This window comes from Salminus brasiliensis, chromosome 23 (assembly GCF_030463535.1).
Source record: "Salminus brasiliensis chromosome 23, fSalBra1.hap2, whole genome shotgun sequence".
NCBI lineage: Eukaryota > Metazoa > Chordata > Actinopteri > Characiformes > Bryconidae > Salminus > Salminus brasiliensis.
The window spans coordinates 22,620,040-22,637,859 of NC_132900.1; the positions used below are offsets into that span (position 1 = coordinate 22,620,040).

Genomic DNA, 17,820 nt, shown 5'->3' on the forward strand with positions numbered 1-17,820 from the left:
GAAAGATGTGTAAATACATACACTCAGCTTGTCTAGTCAGTGTAGATATGTGCTGCCAATAGAATAGGACTCTCTGGAGCAGATAAACATAAACCTTTGGGAACCAATGCCTAATACCAGACGCTAAATGAGCATAACGCCACTCAGCAGTGAGATGTGGAATATCATTTCTAAATAACAGTGTTCTTTGGACTGATGGTGCCCCATTTAATACTTTTTGGGATGAGTTAGGGATGAGGTGCTGTGGAGCAATGCTCCAAAATCTACCATTTCCTATGCAGCAAAGACAGTTGATCCAACAAAATCAGGATAAACTCATTTTAAAAAACAGCATTTCAGAACAATGAATGAACAGGTGTCTCAATACTTTTGTCTATATAGTGTATTTTACTTCTCTACTGTATAGGACTCCCATATCTGCTTGGTTTAGATTTTTATGTCCCATCTTGGGATCTGGCTCCAGACTTTCGAGGCCAGGGCCGTAGATCACGCTCTGGGTCGTTCAGCTGTCTGGTCCCAAGCAATGACATTTTCATATATGGTCACGTACGCATGACAGCCTTGACGTAAGCGTGCTAAAAACAGACTCCACTCAGTCCGCGCATGTAGGGAGAAGAAAGGCTTCAACGCTCGGACGCAACAGGCCTTGGCATTCTTTGCACATTTGAACTATTTTGTTAGAAACGAAAACGTTGTCGCCAATGAGGTAAAAAAACAAAAAAAAAACAACAACAACAAAAAAAAAACAGGTTACCGGTGAAACCAGGACCCCACAATAGCGGCTTCACGTGCGATGAGCGTGTCTTTGTAGAAGCTGACTTACAGCAAGAGAGAGACCATGGACAACCTAGAGAAGCAGCTGATTTGTCCTATCTGCCTCGAAATGTTCACCAAGCCGGTGGTGATCCTACCGTGCCAGCACAACCTCTGCCGGAAATGTGCCAACGACATTTTCCAGGTACCGTATAAGAACCTTTTAGGTCTTCTGTGAAATAGTTCTGATTGATTAGTTTTACAGGTCATTGATGAGCCTGGCCCCACAGTCACAACAGGCTTAGCTGTAATGACGTTGTACTGTGAGATGACTTCAAACTATGTAGAGCTACTTTGGGCTATTTGAGCCAAGTTACTCATGTTCATCGGATGTTGTTCAGTGTGAAGAACTGTTTCTTAACTTCAAAGTAACATTCCCAACTTTGTATTGTCCTGTTTCAACTCATTCAACTCAACTGACTCACTGACTCAATGTACTCTAGAGCAGTAGTTCTCAAATTAGTCACAAGGTGGACAGTATGGGTCACAGCAGACTGGTTTGAGAACCACTGTTGTAGTGGTAGATAAAAAAAAAAACATTACAATAGAGTAGATGTACCAAGTGTGTTAAAGTGTGGTATTAAATTATGTTAGCTGCATGAGATGTGTAAAACATGGCATTACTATTAGAACATGGAGTACCTGAGTAAGAGCAGTGTATATTGATCAGGGCTTTAAGCAGTCATTGTCTCTCTACAGGTACCATGAGCTAAAAGCTTTGAAGCACTCCCTGAACCAAGATAAAAGGATTACACATTTTGTTCCTTCTGCTACAAAGAGATCATTACAGAAATCTATGTTGGACAAATTTGATGCACAGCCGTACCAAACAGTCTTATATAAATAGTGTTTTGCCACATCATTGATGGCACAAAAATCTCTTAAAGAAATTTCATGTTTTTCATCTGGATTCACATTTATTCACATTCTTCTTTGCACTGTAACTGCTATTGTGAAGTGAGCGTCTTATGTATTTTAAATGAGTATGTATTTGAATAGGTTGAACTAATTCAAAATGTTTACAATACTTACGCTCAGATTTAGTATACTGCCTTTAGTATTTAGTACAACCTTAGATTAACTTTTGCATCTTGCAATTGACATGTAATTCATGATGCTGAAGACAAAATGATCTTAACATTGTTGACTTTCTGATTAACTTGATTTAAAGGGGAATTTCACAGATTTTTCAAACATTAGTCACCTTGTGACTAATTCTGCTAGTATCTAAATAAAATGTGAGGACTAAATGACTAAACCACTTATACAAACATGCCTTTGTATTTACACATTTTGCAGGCCTCTAATCCCTACCTGCCAACACGCGGAGGTTCTGCGGTAGGTTCAGGTGGCCGTTTCCGCTGCCCATCCTGCAGGCATGAAGTAGTTTTAGATCGGCATGGTGTTTATGGACTGCAGCGGAACCTGCTGGTGGAGAACATCATTGACATGTACAAACAGGAGACCATCAGGTACTTTCTACAAATAAAACACACTTTCTATTTGCTCCACCCTTTCTGTCCTACCATAATTCATAATAATCAATAATCATTTGAAATAAATATTTTGGAAGTACTAATGTTGGTTCCATAAATAACTGTTCAGTAAGAATTTTTTTTCTGGAAACACATGCCCAAACCAAGAACCTGTGTTTGTGTGTGACTGTAGAGTCTTGTGGGATTAAAGTTTTAAAAGATAATTAACCTGTGTCTCTCTCTCTCTCTCTCTTTCTCTCTCTCATTCTCTCTCTCAATCTCTGTCTATGTCAGCACCAGCAGTAAGATGGAACCAGAGCAGAAGGCTGGTGTGTTAATGTGTGAAGTACACGAAGATGAGAAGATTAATATTTACTGTGTTTCCTGTTCAGTTCCTACCTGCTCTCTGTGTAAAGTGTTTGGAGCTCATCAGAGTTGTGAAGTCGCTCCACTCAGTACTGTCTATGACAGTCAGAAGGTACCACACCTCTATGTACATGTTTTATTGTCTCACAATATTTCTGTGCACCTAATCTACTTCTTCACTTTATATATGGTTTTTTTTTTTTTTTTTTTGTATTTTTGTCTTTGTCCCATGTGTATGTGTTCATTTGTGTGTATGCAGATGGAATTGTCAGAAGGAGTTGCAATGCTAGTGGGAAACAATGACAGAATTCAGGCTGTAATAACCCTGTTGGAGGAAAGCTGCAGAACCGTGGAGGTTTGTGTGTGTTTATTTGTGATTTTACCATGTTATTTCACAAGGTCAGTTTTAAACTTACCTTCAAATATCACAAAATAGTAGATCAGTCATTTCCAAATCCTTTATTGTTTGAGGACATGGTATACACAGTCCCATGTCTGCATATGTTCTAATAAGCTAAATACCTGCATGGACCTGCAGTGTGTTAAATATGGGGAAATGCAATTATCTGTAAAACATAGTTTTGTATTGATACTGTGTATGCCTGTTTTTCTGCTTGTGCTTACTAAATAGAGCACATAATGGTTTACAATTACACCACTAATTTACAGCACCACCCATGAACAAATATTATTGTGTGATGTATCATTTTCAGCACCTCAGTGACATCAGCATGGCAGCATTTCTGTTCAGGTTAAGTTATGTAGTGATAGATGTACACTACAGTACACTACACTACTAAGTGTATCTAGTGTATATGTTAGGTGTATATCATAGGCCGCTTTTCCACTGCAGGGCTGAACGGTTCTGAGCATGGAGGGTAACTGTTCCAAAGGCTTTTTCATACAGTTCAGCACAGAACACTTACAAACTGTTCGATGGAAGGGCTTAATGGGTTAGGGATCCGCTGAATAGGCTCCATATTTGCTTCACTTTATATTTGCTGCAAGGTCCTGGATCTTTATATTCCCAGTACAATTTAATGCTCTGTAGCATAACAGAGTTCAGCATACTTAGCTACAGGCCTCGTTTAGTGTTGCTACTGCAGCGTTAGGATGGCCCGTCTGCCGGGCTTGTCCAACATTGCTTCCTCAACGTTAGCATGGCCTGGCTTGCTTATACTAGAATATAGCATAGAATATAAATTTGCTAATACAAGAATTTAGAATTACAAACGCAAGGCAAACACTTAAAAGCAATTTGCAGGGTTTATGTATTAAAAGCTGTGTTACACCTGTGCTAGAATGGGCTTAGTAACCATTTTGCCCTGCAGTGGAAAAGAGGCCATAGACTAATGGCTCTAGGTGCACTAATAAGCTAGCAACTAACAGACCTTATAAATATAAAATTAACTACAAATGTATGTGTGTGTACATAGGAGAATGGGCGAAGGCAGAAGTCCCATGTGTGTGAATCATTTGATCACCTGTATGCATTGCTGGAAGAGAGAAAAGGGGAACTGACTCTAAAAATCAGCTCTGAACAGCAGGAGAAACTTGAATACATAAAAGGCCTACAGCGCAGGTACACACACATACCCACCAACACACAAACAGATATGCACACACCAGGGTTGTGTTAGTTTTTAAAATGTCATTATTATTTATTTTTATTTTGGTTTTCAATGTCAGTGTAGTGTAGTGTAGTTATAGCACTAATGCTGTAATTCACAAGCACATTGCTGTAATACAAAGTATACAGGATATTACTGTATTTTTTTATTTGTCGTACTGTTTTAATTGCAAGGTCATGTTTACATAACATTAAAGCCAATAGTTACTGTTGACTAACTGTTAAATGCATTGTAAATTACAATAGTGTTAAAATATACCACACCTTATTCCTAATACATCATGACTTTGTATATATATATATATATATATATATATATATATATATATACACATACACACACACATTTCAATTATTTGAACTGTTAACAAAAGCACTGCAAAAGAATCTGTAAAGATTGTAAAGATCTGTAAAAAAGTGGTTGCAGCTGCTGGAACAACCTGGTAGTAGTGTGTTGCAATAGCCTGGCCTTGAGGTAATAAAAGCATGTACTACTTTTTCTGCATCATGTAAAGGTAAGGCATTTCTTAGCTTGGTGTTGTTCAGAAGATATAGAAAAGCTGTCCTAGTAATATTAGCTATATGTTGGTTAAATGATAGAGCTGAATTGATCATGATGGCAAGATTTTAGCTAAATTATTTTTTATCTTGATTTGTCATCAGGTATGACTAATAAAGAGCTGTCAATCATCTTTGTAATAATCGAAGTTAATGCCATGTTTGCAATTTTTTATGCAATATAGGTTGCAATATCAAACAATACATTACTTTTTCCCAGAGTTGACCAAAAATCACAAGACGTAAATTATTCATTGTGATAAGAAATGTGTTATTATTAGTAAGAAATTCTTATCCCAAATTAATTGCTCATGAAAGATGAATGTTTGTGTCTAGAAAGAATACAGGATTAGATTACAGAATGCTACATCTTTGTGTTCATTTGAAACAGCATTAAACCAAGGAAGCTTCAGTAACACATTAAGGAATTAACATGAGTGACCATTTTATTTAACATTGTAATTATGTAAACATAATTAAACCAAACCAACGAAATTAAACAGCAGCAATACATATAAATCTTTTAATTGAAATGAAATCAAAATTATTTTCTCAGCTGTTACATACAGTCAAATCTAATAATCTGGATCTGCACTGCTTAAATAAGCTTACCAGTCTATCCACCATTGCAGGCTTGAGACAAAAACGCTGGCAAGTGATGATGTTTCCAATTGCACTAAAAGGCCTCTCTGAGGGAGGAATGCATAGAGACTTGCAAGCAAGTTTTGCAAGACATGGAAAGCTCACCGTATGTGTTTTCCACCATGCAAGTGGATCCTCTTCTTTATTAATGGAAGGTGGAATCCTTGAGGCTCAGGGAAAAATAACACTTTGCAGCAGTTCCACTCTGTTTAAAGAAACTTCCCAAGGACGTCTTGGCTTTCTTTGCCTGGGACGTGTCAGAAACATTGGGCTGCAACCTAAAGTCTCCTGACATTCCAGCATCTCTGATGTCAGACTTGGGGCTTGTTGTCTGATGATGAATTCCATCTTGAACCGGGGGTTCAAAGAAGATGCCATATCTAGCAGCTCCTGAGTAGCTTCATCTTCACATTTCTTGTTGAGGTTGTTCAAAATCTTGCTCTTCAGCTTCTTTGTCAGGTCTGTGTCTTTCTATGGCCTTTGCAGCACTGAAGTGTTATAGAGGTAAAGAACTGGCTTCACATAGGAGACACTTACATGGTCTTCTCCTGAAAGGGCATTAGTGACGTCTTGCAGTAGGCTCAGGGTCTTACTTACAGATTCCAGGACACCTGTCTCTTGCCAGGTTGGAAATAGATGGCGCACCTTCTTGTCTGCAGACAGGACCTGTGTTAAAGCCTGTGCTGCTCTAGTATCCTGCTCATCATCATCTGTCTAGTACCCTATCTTGTTTGGCATTCTGATATAAGGGAATGTTACGGTTCAGTTCCTTCTGAGCTTTTTCAAGAGCAACTCTGACCTTCCAGCTGTGAGAAAAGTGACACACCAGCTTCTTGCAAACACCTGTAGCATGGTTGATGCTTTCCTCATATTTCACTACATTTTCTAGGGGAAAAGTCTGTACAAAATACTAATTCATTCTTGGCTTTGAACAATAATAATACAAACAATAAAATGCTCATAAAAGTGTTTTACAGCATGTTTTCTTTTTTTAAATCTAAGGAAACCAATTCATTTTTACAGAATATGTTGTTTAAAACATTTTAAAACAAACATTTATGAAACTGATTAAACGTAAGCTTGAACAGTTGTAGTTAAGGATATGTCAGGGCTCCAGACAAAAAAATGTTTAAAGAGCTATCTGGGTTTTATATGGTCTTTCTGGCTTTACAGTAGTTTCATCGCAAAACAATTTCATATACAACCCACAGTCTGTATCAAAGAGAGTCATAAATGGCCTGTTTGGTGTTCGTCAGTAATGTTAGCCGCTAGCATTAGAAAGGTTAGCGAACATCGTTAATAATAAAGCTTACACTTCTTAGAAAAAAAACTTCATGGTGGCAACTGGAAAAAAGAGGAGAAGAGGATATGTTTGTAGTTGAGGAGTCAGGTTAACGTACTGTTCTTAAACAAACATAGTTTAGTCTCATAACTGTTAGGCGTTGGTAAATCACAAATACAACAATTTTGGTTGCAGTTGAGCCCAGTTGAGTTAAGTTATTTAAAATAAAGATAGCATAGGCATAACTTACCAACAGCAAGATGTAGTCTGTGGCCAAGACATTGCAGCCTGGTCCACATGTTCAGGGCGGCTGCCTTGACCACATGACTGCATTGTCTGTTGTAATACAGACTTGACATCCCTTAGCTAGGCTCCAAGCAACCACAGCTTCTCTCTTCTCGGTTGCAACTTCTTCGTTGGCAGCCAGAGCTGTGCTTTTGCTGATCACACATTCACAGGCTCCTCTGCCCAGATCAGGCACTCTTGCACAGCATATGCTGCATCTCTGCTCCGCAAAGCCTGAACGAACCCATGGTGTATTACATTTAACTAAGATTATCACAAAATGCTGTCCAACTTGACTCACTTTTCACCACTGAATTGACTGTGCATTGACTGAACATGACTGTGGGGAGCCCAGGAACAAGAAATGCCAATTCTCGTAAAATGCTGTTTTAACTGCTTACTGACAACACTATCCAACGGCTTTCAGCACAACTTCAGAGCCAACCAAAACTCCAGCCTAAATATCTTTTTATTCGTCTCAGACGGGGAGTTCGGATTAAGTAAAGGACTAAGATTCTGTAACCCTATTTAAACACATTTAGTTCAGTTAACAAAAACAATTGTCCAATCAGTTTTACCTTTTATTCTTCAATCTTTTCATTCTTGTAGCGAAATAATTTTGCAAAGTATAAAAACAAAAATAATCCAGTGTTTTTCCAGAATATCCTGTGCTCTATTTTATCTTAAGGGATTATTGATAATTAATAATAAAAAACATTTCGGTTAAAATATTTACAATTTATTTCAGTTTACATGTTAAATATTACATGAATAAAACAAGTAAAAAGAACAAAAACAAACCTGTATTGTTCCTCTCTTTTAAGCCAATGTTACTTACAAGGAGCGTGTTCCTCAAAGACTCTTCCTGAGACATTTTCAATCTGTCCAGCTAAAGAAAGACCTTCTTGAACACTTTTACAGTTTATAGTGATAGCTTTAAGTCAGAGTATACATAAGTCCCATCAACAGTGCACAAGCTTTGGCCACATTCTTACAGTCTGTCATCACTTCTGTGCCTCGATAAAAATGCCAACATCAGTGGGACTTTCATTGTCAGCTGACTTCTTACTATGATCTTCACTGTATGCTGAACATAGCTCAGGTCATTTTTCATCCTTACTTACACCCTGTAAACACGCACACACAAACACTACAACTATGTTTTCTGGAGAATAAGTAAAAAGAAATGTAGATTTTATTGAAAAGAAAAGTATTTATTGAAAATAATTGCTCACTTCTTAATCAACCAGTCACACTCATACTGAAGGGAAATATTAGCATATTGTGCACTCACAGAAATGTATTATTGGATCATTTTCAGAAAATCAGTAAAAGGTTCGAATACTTCCATGCATCACTGTCCCTAAGTGCACCTATATGATAGATTTACCTGATAAAAATACTGGCAAACCCACCTTATGTCCAGAGTATAAATAGGTGTATTGATGTATATTAATGTTCGTAATTAAAATAACTGTATGATGCTGCAGGTGATGACATCTTATATGTACTTGTTGTCCCTCTGTCAAAAGAATACTATTTAGACACTTTATGAATAAAATGTGTAATGAATATTACTTATATGCAATATGCAATTGCGTCAAAAGGTTCTGAGCTGAGACAGCCTGGCCAAACTACAGTCAAGCTTGACACATATTTACTCCTGTGCAAGATATTCTAAAGAAAACAACTAATGACAACACTGTGCCAAATTAGCCATCTCTTACCTGACCTGCACTAAAAAGGCAGACCTCTCTTTGAAGTCTCAGCTGGACAAAGACTGACAAGCCATTACACTAAGCAGCGAATGGAGATAAACATGCAAACTGGAAGAGCAATATTTTATCACTGCAGTGCAAATCACGATACAAGTCATTCCTTTTTTTACCTTACAAAATCTGTTGCCTGATGTGAAATGAGACTTACTGATTCAGAATTGTTCACATTGACTCATCAGTAAAATTTATTTATAAGCAGGAGTTTTTATAAATGTCAGGTTTTGAAATTACACAATTATAATAAACTTGTCAACATACCTTAATATATAACAGAAAATGCAGAGCAGTAATTAATAATATGTTTAATAAAATTATAGTTCTCACACAGAGACACACAAAATTAGTTTTTTTATAAAATCACATTGTATGCATTGTATTCTAGCTGATAAACAACACAGCCGATAGCAATTGACCAACTAGTCGTAGCTAGCTTTCAGTCCCACATTTCATAGCGATGTAGCTAATGTCAACATTACCAGAGCAAGCTCATAAGGTAATACAGCGGCCTAACATACAATAATTAGGGTAAAATAGCCAGCACGCTAGTAAAGTTGCTCAACAACAGAAAATTATGATAGGAAAATTATATATATACTAATATATATATACGGTTGTTATAAGCACTGTTTGTGTTTGTTATATTGTTGTTGTTTGATTAATAATTTAAACCAACAACCAGCAACACTTTGGGATGACTAAAGCTATGTTGGTCCTTCAGGTTGTCCTTAACTTGCGCATGCACAACTAGGTGTTGCTCAAGTAAAAATTCCTTAGGTCAGGTCTATCTGCATTCTTTTCTATACTTGTGTTCCTGCGGACAAAATAGGTAGTTGGACAAAAACAGGCACACGTGAGTGAAAAAGCAGACAAGGATTCTGCTAAATCTCTGGTTTATTCAAATAAAACGTAAAATCATATTTTTGTTTGCTGTTCAGCTATTAAGGTAAATCCAATGGCCCAAATAAAACAGTAACTCACTTAGTCCTGAATGAGAAATGGGCAAGTTCATATTGAGACTCCTATCTGTAGTGTTATTAGTTTTTTAGTTTTTTGAGTTTGCTTATACCCAATTTCTGAAACTATCTCTTCTCTTGTCCAAACAACACGCTACATACACAATATGGGGAATGACTTACACTTCTGGGCAAAGCGAACACTTCACAAAGCTCTGTCAACTTTTGCCAGAATGTGTTTTTTAATTCCAAACTCTACACACATAGAGCCAATCGACAGCTTTTTCTGCACCATAACTACACACTGACAGCATAAACTGAAAACACTACTAGCTTGTGTTTTGAGTGTTCAGTGTGACGGTCTGTCATAATACTTATACATACATATATTTTCACAGATATACAGGCTATTTTTGCATAATTAGTATATAGCCACAATATAGAAATAGAGCACAGTGCACAGGTAATGTTTATTTTTTGGGCATGAACATTACTGAAACACACATGCTATACACACTGTAACACATTACAAAGCACAAAAATATAATAGGCCTGTAACTTCTGTCATGGCGTGTTAGGCCAGACCAAGAGGGATGAACACTCGCTGAGATTGAGATCTAAGGCGTGGGTCGCCTTGCTGGGGCGTGGGGAACCTGAGTATCCAGACAGGAAACAAGCGAGCCTCGCTAGACGCGTGAGTAGCAGGGAGAACTGCTCCTGAACGTGGGTACAGCACCGGAGCTGACCTGAACACACCTGAAACCTACGAGGAACCTCAGGGCGTCCTGAAGGCTCCAGTTGGTTCGAGACTCCTTAAGTACCCCCCAGTCCCAGGTGAAACTCATGATCAAAACAGTGCGGGCTGGGTTTGGGCAATTGGTTCATGGGTGTGGTGTTTGCATGGCAGTGTATTCCAAAAAAGAAACACATGGTGTTCAGTTAGTTAGCATTTTTTAATGTAGCAACCTGTGTTTAGTGTTTGGCTAAAAGTGTTTTTTAGAATTGTTAGCTGAGTGTAAGGTAGAGAATGAGCCAAAGGTTTAGAGTACCAAGTCAATAGAAATGCTATTTGAGATAGTAGTTTCCACAATTGTGCTACTAGTACCATTTTTGGGCCTTAGCAAATGCAAAAAAAAATTACTACTCAAATCTGAACACAGTGAGACTTTATTGAAATCTGTACTAAAACCCAAAAGGAGACACAGGAGATAACAGAGGTTTATCTTATGAGACACATTTAAGCAGCAGACTGGTGCTGAAGGGCCCATTTGTCTTTCAATCTAATCTCATTGTTGTCTAGATATTGAGAAGAGATGTTTTCTACCTCACAAGATATGATTCACAGTGGCAGGGCTAACATATTTCTTTTTTTGCTGACAAATTCTCCTGCCATTGAAAAAAACTTTTTTTCACATGGTTTTAAAGAGGCAGGACTGTAGAGAAACTCTGGTGCAAGTTTAAAAGGAAACTAAATAGCATTATACCTAAAGGGGTTTAGGACCACCTGAGGTTCTTGGCTTTTCAGGCGAGATGGAGAAGTGGAAGTGGATAGAGTGTTTTGAGCTTTCATTTATCTTCTAATTACAGCACATTGTTCAGTGGATCAAGCAGAGTGGTTAGTGTCATGATGCTCATTGTGTCATAAATAGCTGTCCTCTCCATATGCAGCCTTGAGAGATGCAGTGCCTTTTCATCAAAAGCTTGCTTCAGATGGTAAAGTGTCTTGTTAAAATGAAAAAACACTACTAGGCACTCACTGATGTTGTGCCTTTTTGGATTGAAGAATGTAAGTCATTTCCACCAATCATCAATCATTTGCTTTCTGGTCCCTGGAAGTATATTAAATGCATTATAACATAGAAAATAAGATTGTGTATGATTTAGTCTAATGTATGTAAACATACAGAAAATTTTATTCCATTGCTGTTGTACACACCAGGATGTCAGACAGAGGAGACTGTGTAAAAAATTGTTTAGCTAATAATTGAATGACAAAAGGCAGAAAGAACTTGTAAACATCTGTTGTCTACCTGAGCCATGTTTTGCATTAAAATTGATAACTTGTTATTATTGTTATTATATTGTTATTGTTATTATACACCAGCTGCTGAGAGCAAGCACTTTACCTACAAGAGTACATTAACAAGCAGTTTAAGCAGTTTACAATTCCATTTAAAGTGTATGGAAAAGTAAGGAAAAGAATATCCAAAAATAATACGAATAAGTTAATTTTCCAAAATGATTTTGTTGGCTTCATAATTGCAAAGTATATTTTTGTCACTTGTTATTGTGACCAATTTACAATCTCTGAAACTTGACTAAAAACTTTAACCAAAGTTAAAGTAGTCATGTGGGTTGTGCAAAGCTTTGGTCACATGGTTTGGTCTCAACAATCAAACACCTAGTTAGTGTTTTACAGCCAAGGCTTGTTTTTTGTCACATGCCTCAGAGCTTCTAGGGTAACATCACATATGCCTTCATCATGGCACATTCACCACAATAAAAGTTTTCCTCCTATCACATACTCTCTGTTTTCACACCCCATACACACATGCTCAACACCACTGTAACACCAGTGTACACATTGTACATATAACTAAATTAGACTAATTCATCTTGTCTACCTGTGCAGATACACAGAGCATCTGGACAAAAGTACCAAGTTGGTGGAGACAGGAATCCAAACTATGGAGGAACCAGAAATGGCCATCTTCCTGCAGGTCACACACAGTCATACACACCCACACACATTATTTATTACTTTAGCTAAAAATAATAAAACTTTAATCCCTGGTGAACATATTATCTCTATTAAAATATTTTTGATCAAACATTTCCACATGTGCTTCTTATAATTGTACATTTTTATTTTGTTGTGAGACAGTTGACAATATATGCTTGAAAGGATTCATTTCAATTTGCAAAATTTTAACATATGATTTAGTTATAGATTAACCAGATCAAATCAGAATAATGTATTTCATCTCAATGTATTGTTAAGTTTATAACTTGCTTCAATAGGCAACAAGTTCTTATCCTATCAAATTACACAATGCCTTTGTTATAACATCAGTAATTACAACTTCCAAGGTTTAACATACAGGAGAGCACAGGGTTCTTAATAAATAAACCAGCCTTCTCCTACTGTTCTCTTACTGTTCAAAACAGTCACTTCTCTCTCTCCCTTTTCTTTAACAGGCTACGAAGCCCCTGCTACAGAAGTAAGTATAGCCAGAAACATTCAATATAAATGTATATTTTTGTAAGTTAAGCCTTTTAGAATGAGCTTTTTCTGTCTCAGAATAGCCGAAGGCAGAAACACTTCTCATTTAGAAAAGTTGGAGCGTGGCTATGAGAATATGGATCACTTCAGTGCAAATTTCCAGCATGAGAGGACATCTATCCTCAACATTGACTTTGTCAGAGGTATGTGTGTGTATATGTATATAACCGTATTACAGTTTACAGTATTTTACATGTACTTAATTGCACTTTTGTTTAGCTTTCTTATTTCAGTAAAAGTAAGAGTCGTGTAGTTTGTTCAAGACTGAAAAAGTGGATTTCAGCAAAAGATAAATAGTCTTCAAAAAATGAGTTATATTAGTGTGATAAGGAGACATTTAAACTTATTATAAAGTTAAATGACTGATGACTAGTGAATAATGTTTATTTGTAGAAAAATATGGAAACCATCTGCCATTTATATTGTGTGTACACTTATTAATGAATGGAACAGAAATGAAGACAACGCTCCTTAAGTACTCCCAGTCCCAGGTGAAACACATGAACAGACAATGAACACAAATGAACAGGAATCAACTCAAACAACCAGGAACTTTTATTTTATTTCCTTATTTTATATCCCTGTGGGCAGCGGCTAGAGAATGCACAGGCCTAGAAAAACAGTAGCAGAAAAAAAAAACTTAAACATGAATTCCTCTTAACATTTCTCAAGAGTAATTCATTCTCTTCTAGTCAATACTGGAGAAACAAAACACAAATAGATTCTACACAACTACAGTGAGGAAAATAAGTATTTGAACACCCTGCGAGAAGTTCTCCCACTTAAAAATCATGGAGGGGTCTGAAATTTTCATCTTAGGTGCATGTCCACTGTGAGAGACATAATCTAAAAAAAAAAAAAAAATCCGGAAATCACAATGTATGATTTTTTAATAAGTTATTTGTGGGTTACTGCTGCAAATAAGTATTTGAGCACCTTTGAAAATCAATGTTAATATTTGGTACAGTAGCCATTGTTTGCAATTACAGAGGTCAAACATTTCCTGTAGTTTTTCAGCAGGTTTGCACACACTGCAGCAGGAATTTTGGCCCATTCCTCCACACAGATCTTCTCCAGATCAGTCAGGTTTCTGGGCTGTCGCTGAGAAACATGGAATTTGAGTTCCCTCCAAAGATTTTCTATAGGGTTTAGGTCTGGAGACTGGCTAGGCCACTCCAGAACCTTGATATGCTTCTTACGGAGCCACTCCATGGTTATCCTGGCTGTGTGCTTTGGGTCATTGTCATGTTGAAAGACCCAGCCATGACCCATCTTCAGTGCTCTAACTGAGGGAAGGAGGTTGTTCCCCAAAATCTCGCAATACATGGCCCCGGTCATCCTCTCCTTAATACAGTGCAGTTGTCCTGTCCCATGTGCAGAAAAACACCCCCAAAACATGATGCTTCCACCCCCATGTTTCATAGTAGGGATGGTGTTTTTGGGATGGTACTCATCATTCTTCGTCCTGCAAACACGGCAAGTGGAATTAAGACCAAAAAGTTCTATTTTGGTCTCATCTGACCACAGAACTTTCTCCCCTGACTCCTCTGGATCATCCAAATGGTCATGGGCAAACTTAAGACGGGCCTGGACGTGTGCTGATTTAAGCAGGGGAACCTTCTGTGCCATGCATGACTTTACACAATGACGTCTTAGTGTATTAGCCATAGTAACCTTGGAAACAGTGGTGCCAGCTCTCTTCAGGTCATTGACCAGCTCCTCCCATGTAGTTCTGGACTGATTCCTCACCTTTCTTAGGATCATTGATACGCCACAGGGTGAGATCCTGCATGGAGCCCCAGTCTGAGGGAGATTGACAGTCATGTTTAGCTTCTTCCATTTTCTAATAATTGCTCCAACAGTTGATCTTTTTTCACTAAGCTGCTTGGCAATTGCCCCGAGGCCCTTTCCAGCCTTGTGGAGGTCTACAGTTTTGTCTCTGGTGTCTTTGGACAGCTCTTTGGTCTTAGCCATGTTAGTAGTTGGAGTCTTGCTGATTGTGTGGGGTGGACAGGTGTCTGTATGCAGCGACGACCTCAAACAGGTGCTTCTAATTTAGAATAATAAGTGGAGTGGAGGTGGACTTTTTAGAGACGGACTAACAGGTCTTTGAGGGCCAGAATGTTTGCTGATTGGCAGGTGTTCAAATACTTATTTGCAGCAGTAACACACAAATTAATTATGAAAAATCATACATTGTGATTTCCGGATTTTTTTTTTTTAGATTATGTCTCTCACAGTGGACATGCACCTAAGATGAAAATTTCAGACCCCTTCATGATTTCTAAGTGGGAGAACTTGCAAAGTTGCAGGGTGTTCAAATACTTATTTTCCTCATTGTAAAATAAGGAAATACATTCAATGTAAAATAATACATTGAATGTATTATTTGCTGACATTAAAAAAACAAATGAAGACAAATACTTTAATACCACTGTTAAATGCAAAAAAAATTATATTGCATTGCACAAATTACACAAATATGTGTAGCGAAATGATAATAATGTCTAAGGGTTAAAGTATGTGGGAATGTGTGTCATTTATTTTTTAATAGAAAAGTAATTGTTAGTGCACTCCATCTTTGCAGAAGAGGATGACGCTGAGGATGATGATGATGACAATGATGATGATGTTAAAGAAGAGATTAATGTGCAGGACAAGTCTCAGGGTCAGGCATCTGGAGGAATAAACTTTGCGCCTGACCACCAGAACCCTAACCTGAGTCCAGATTCCACACCAGCCATAGCCAGCACATCTGAACAGACCCCAGCTCCAAACCCTGCCCAAACACCAAACACCAGCCCAGGATACAACATACCCTTAACCAGTCCGGCTCCAGGTCTTGCCCAAATTACAAACACCAATACAGGGCTGAATACACCCTTGGCCACACCCACTCCTAGCCTGACCCACAGCCCTCAAGCCAATACTGCCACAGAGGTAAACAAGTAGTAACCAAAGGCATAACTCTATATAAAACACCTCAATAATTGTGCTCCACACTCAATACACTGCTAAACATCAATCAAATGCAATATGTGCTGCATACACAAACCAGCAGTTGCACTATGCACTCCAGGACAGCAAACCGTCTTACTTGTTTTCTTATTTATAATACAGGAGTGAAATAAAACAAGGGGTATAAAAATTACGATTTTGAATCAAATATTATAAGATAAAAGGATTTATATTATGTAACAGGTAAAAAATTTTTTTAAACATTTGTGATTTTTGTATGAACTTTAAATATATTTAGACTTTCAGAAGTCTGATTTTTGTCTTTTCTTACCTGCTCAAAAAACTTGCAGCATGCAATCAGGAAAGCATTGCAAGGATCAGAGGAGATGGTACTAAATATTTTCATTTATTTAATTTAAACAAAACATTTTCATACTTCTGCCACAGTGTGATTTGTCATTCTGAACAATACTGAACGCTGAAGAGAAATGTACACAAGTAAGCTTGTTGGCACTGATCTCTCCATAGAGCAGGGCTAGGGAGACTAAGAGCTGAAATCCAGCACAGTTTGGTGTTATCGCTGCTCTACACACCACTTAAACCAGGCAATTTACTGACAAGTTGATTCAGGTGTTTTTTTAACAAGATAAAAAAACAAACTCTCTAAGACCAGTTTCCCACTTCTACTGCCAAAGAGGATTTGTATATGCTAGAATAGTCACACACACTTAAAATTGTAGCGTGTAGCGAGGACTGTAGCGTTTATGTTTGGAGAGACTATGTCAGTCTATTGGGAAAGATTGCAGAAATGTCTATAGAGTGGTACTGTATTCTAACAGTGATACCAGCAGTATTCATTTAAGCAGTGAGTTGCTTTCAAGTAGTTCACAATCAATAATCACTATGATGAAGCAAATTACCGCCCTGTTTTGCTTCTCTAGTTAATGCCCCTACTCCGCTTACACATTTTATCCTGAGGTAGGATAGATCAGCAAGAAGAGAGAGGATGGCAGCAAAAGCAAAATGTAGCAAAAGGTTATATGTAGCAAAAGGTCAGAGAACTGTCAATGACTGTTAATATAAGTGAATACAAAAATACGTTTGCCAGGTGGACTTAAAGTTCATCTGTGAAGTTTCTTTCTGTACATTGAAGTACTTCTGTGAGCTTTTGTGAGTGTTCCTGCCAATACAGTATACCTTTGTTTGGTTTGAATAAGTGTTCTGGTTTATTTTAAGGCAAGGGAACATGATAACATGGATAACAGGATCATGGACACAAATGCCTGTATGATGCCTATTTTTTTTCAGTTATGCCTATAATTCTGATTGAGAGTTGCAGTAAGATAGAAGTACTGTACAGAGAGATTAAACATGCTCTGTAAAATATTTTACCACACCCTGATTGTTCTCAGATAACTCTCTGGGCCCAGATATCTCTCTGGAAGAGAGAGTGTTCAGCATGATGCTTGTTCTAACATTTAATTTTGTATTTGTTCCAAGATGGTTTCAGGAAAGTAATTGTAGTTGTTTTTCAATAGTTTTATCACCTCTCTAATACGTTCTCTCACTCTCTCTCTCAGGCTTCCTCAAATCTCACCAGTGGCAGTAGTGCTCAGAGCTCAGAGGAAGAATCACCTCGTCATGTGTTCTCCTTCTCCTGGCTCAATACACCCAAATAACACTTATTAGATCATTGTCAGACTGTTGGCCTATGCTGGACAGAGTCTCTCATATTTTGCTTTGTGACTGAAAAATCAGCAAAGACTATGTTACATTTCCTTTATTACTTTGTTGTGT

At 37.6% G+C, this 17,820-nt stretch overlaps 1 protein-coding gene across 1 annotated transcript; it reads left to right on the forward strand.

The window, feature by feature from the left end:
* Window positions 1-634: 634 nt before the first annotated feature.
* Window positions 635-17,798, forward strand: trim55a (tripartite motif containing 55a). The gene is made up of 10 exons (XM_072668697.1): window positions 635-958; window positions 2,113-2,285; window positions 2,583-2,766; window positions 2,914-3,009; window positions 4,091-4,236; window positions 12,415-12,502; window positions 12,981-13,003; window positions 13,084-13,208; window positions 15,653-16,005; window positions 17,604-17,798. The coding sequence occupies exons 1-10, from the start codon at window positions 839-841 to the stop codon at window positions 17,700-17,702; spliced, it is 1,407 nt and encodes a 468-aa protein (XP_072524798.1). The 5' UTR covers window positions 635-838; the 3' UTR covers window positions 17,703-17,798.
* The last annotated feature ends 22 nt before the right edge of the window (window positions 17,799-17,820 follow it).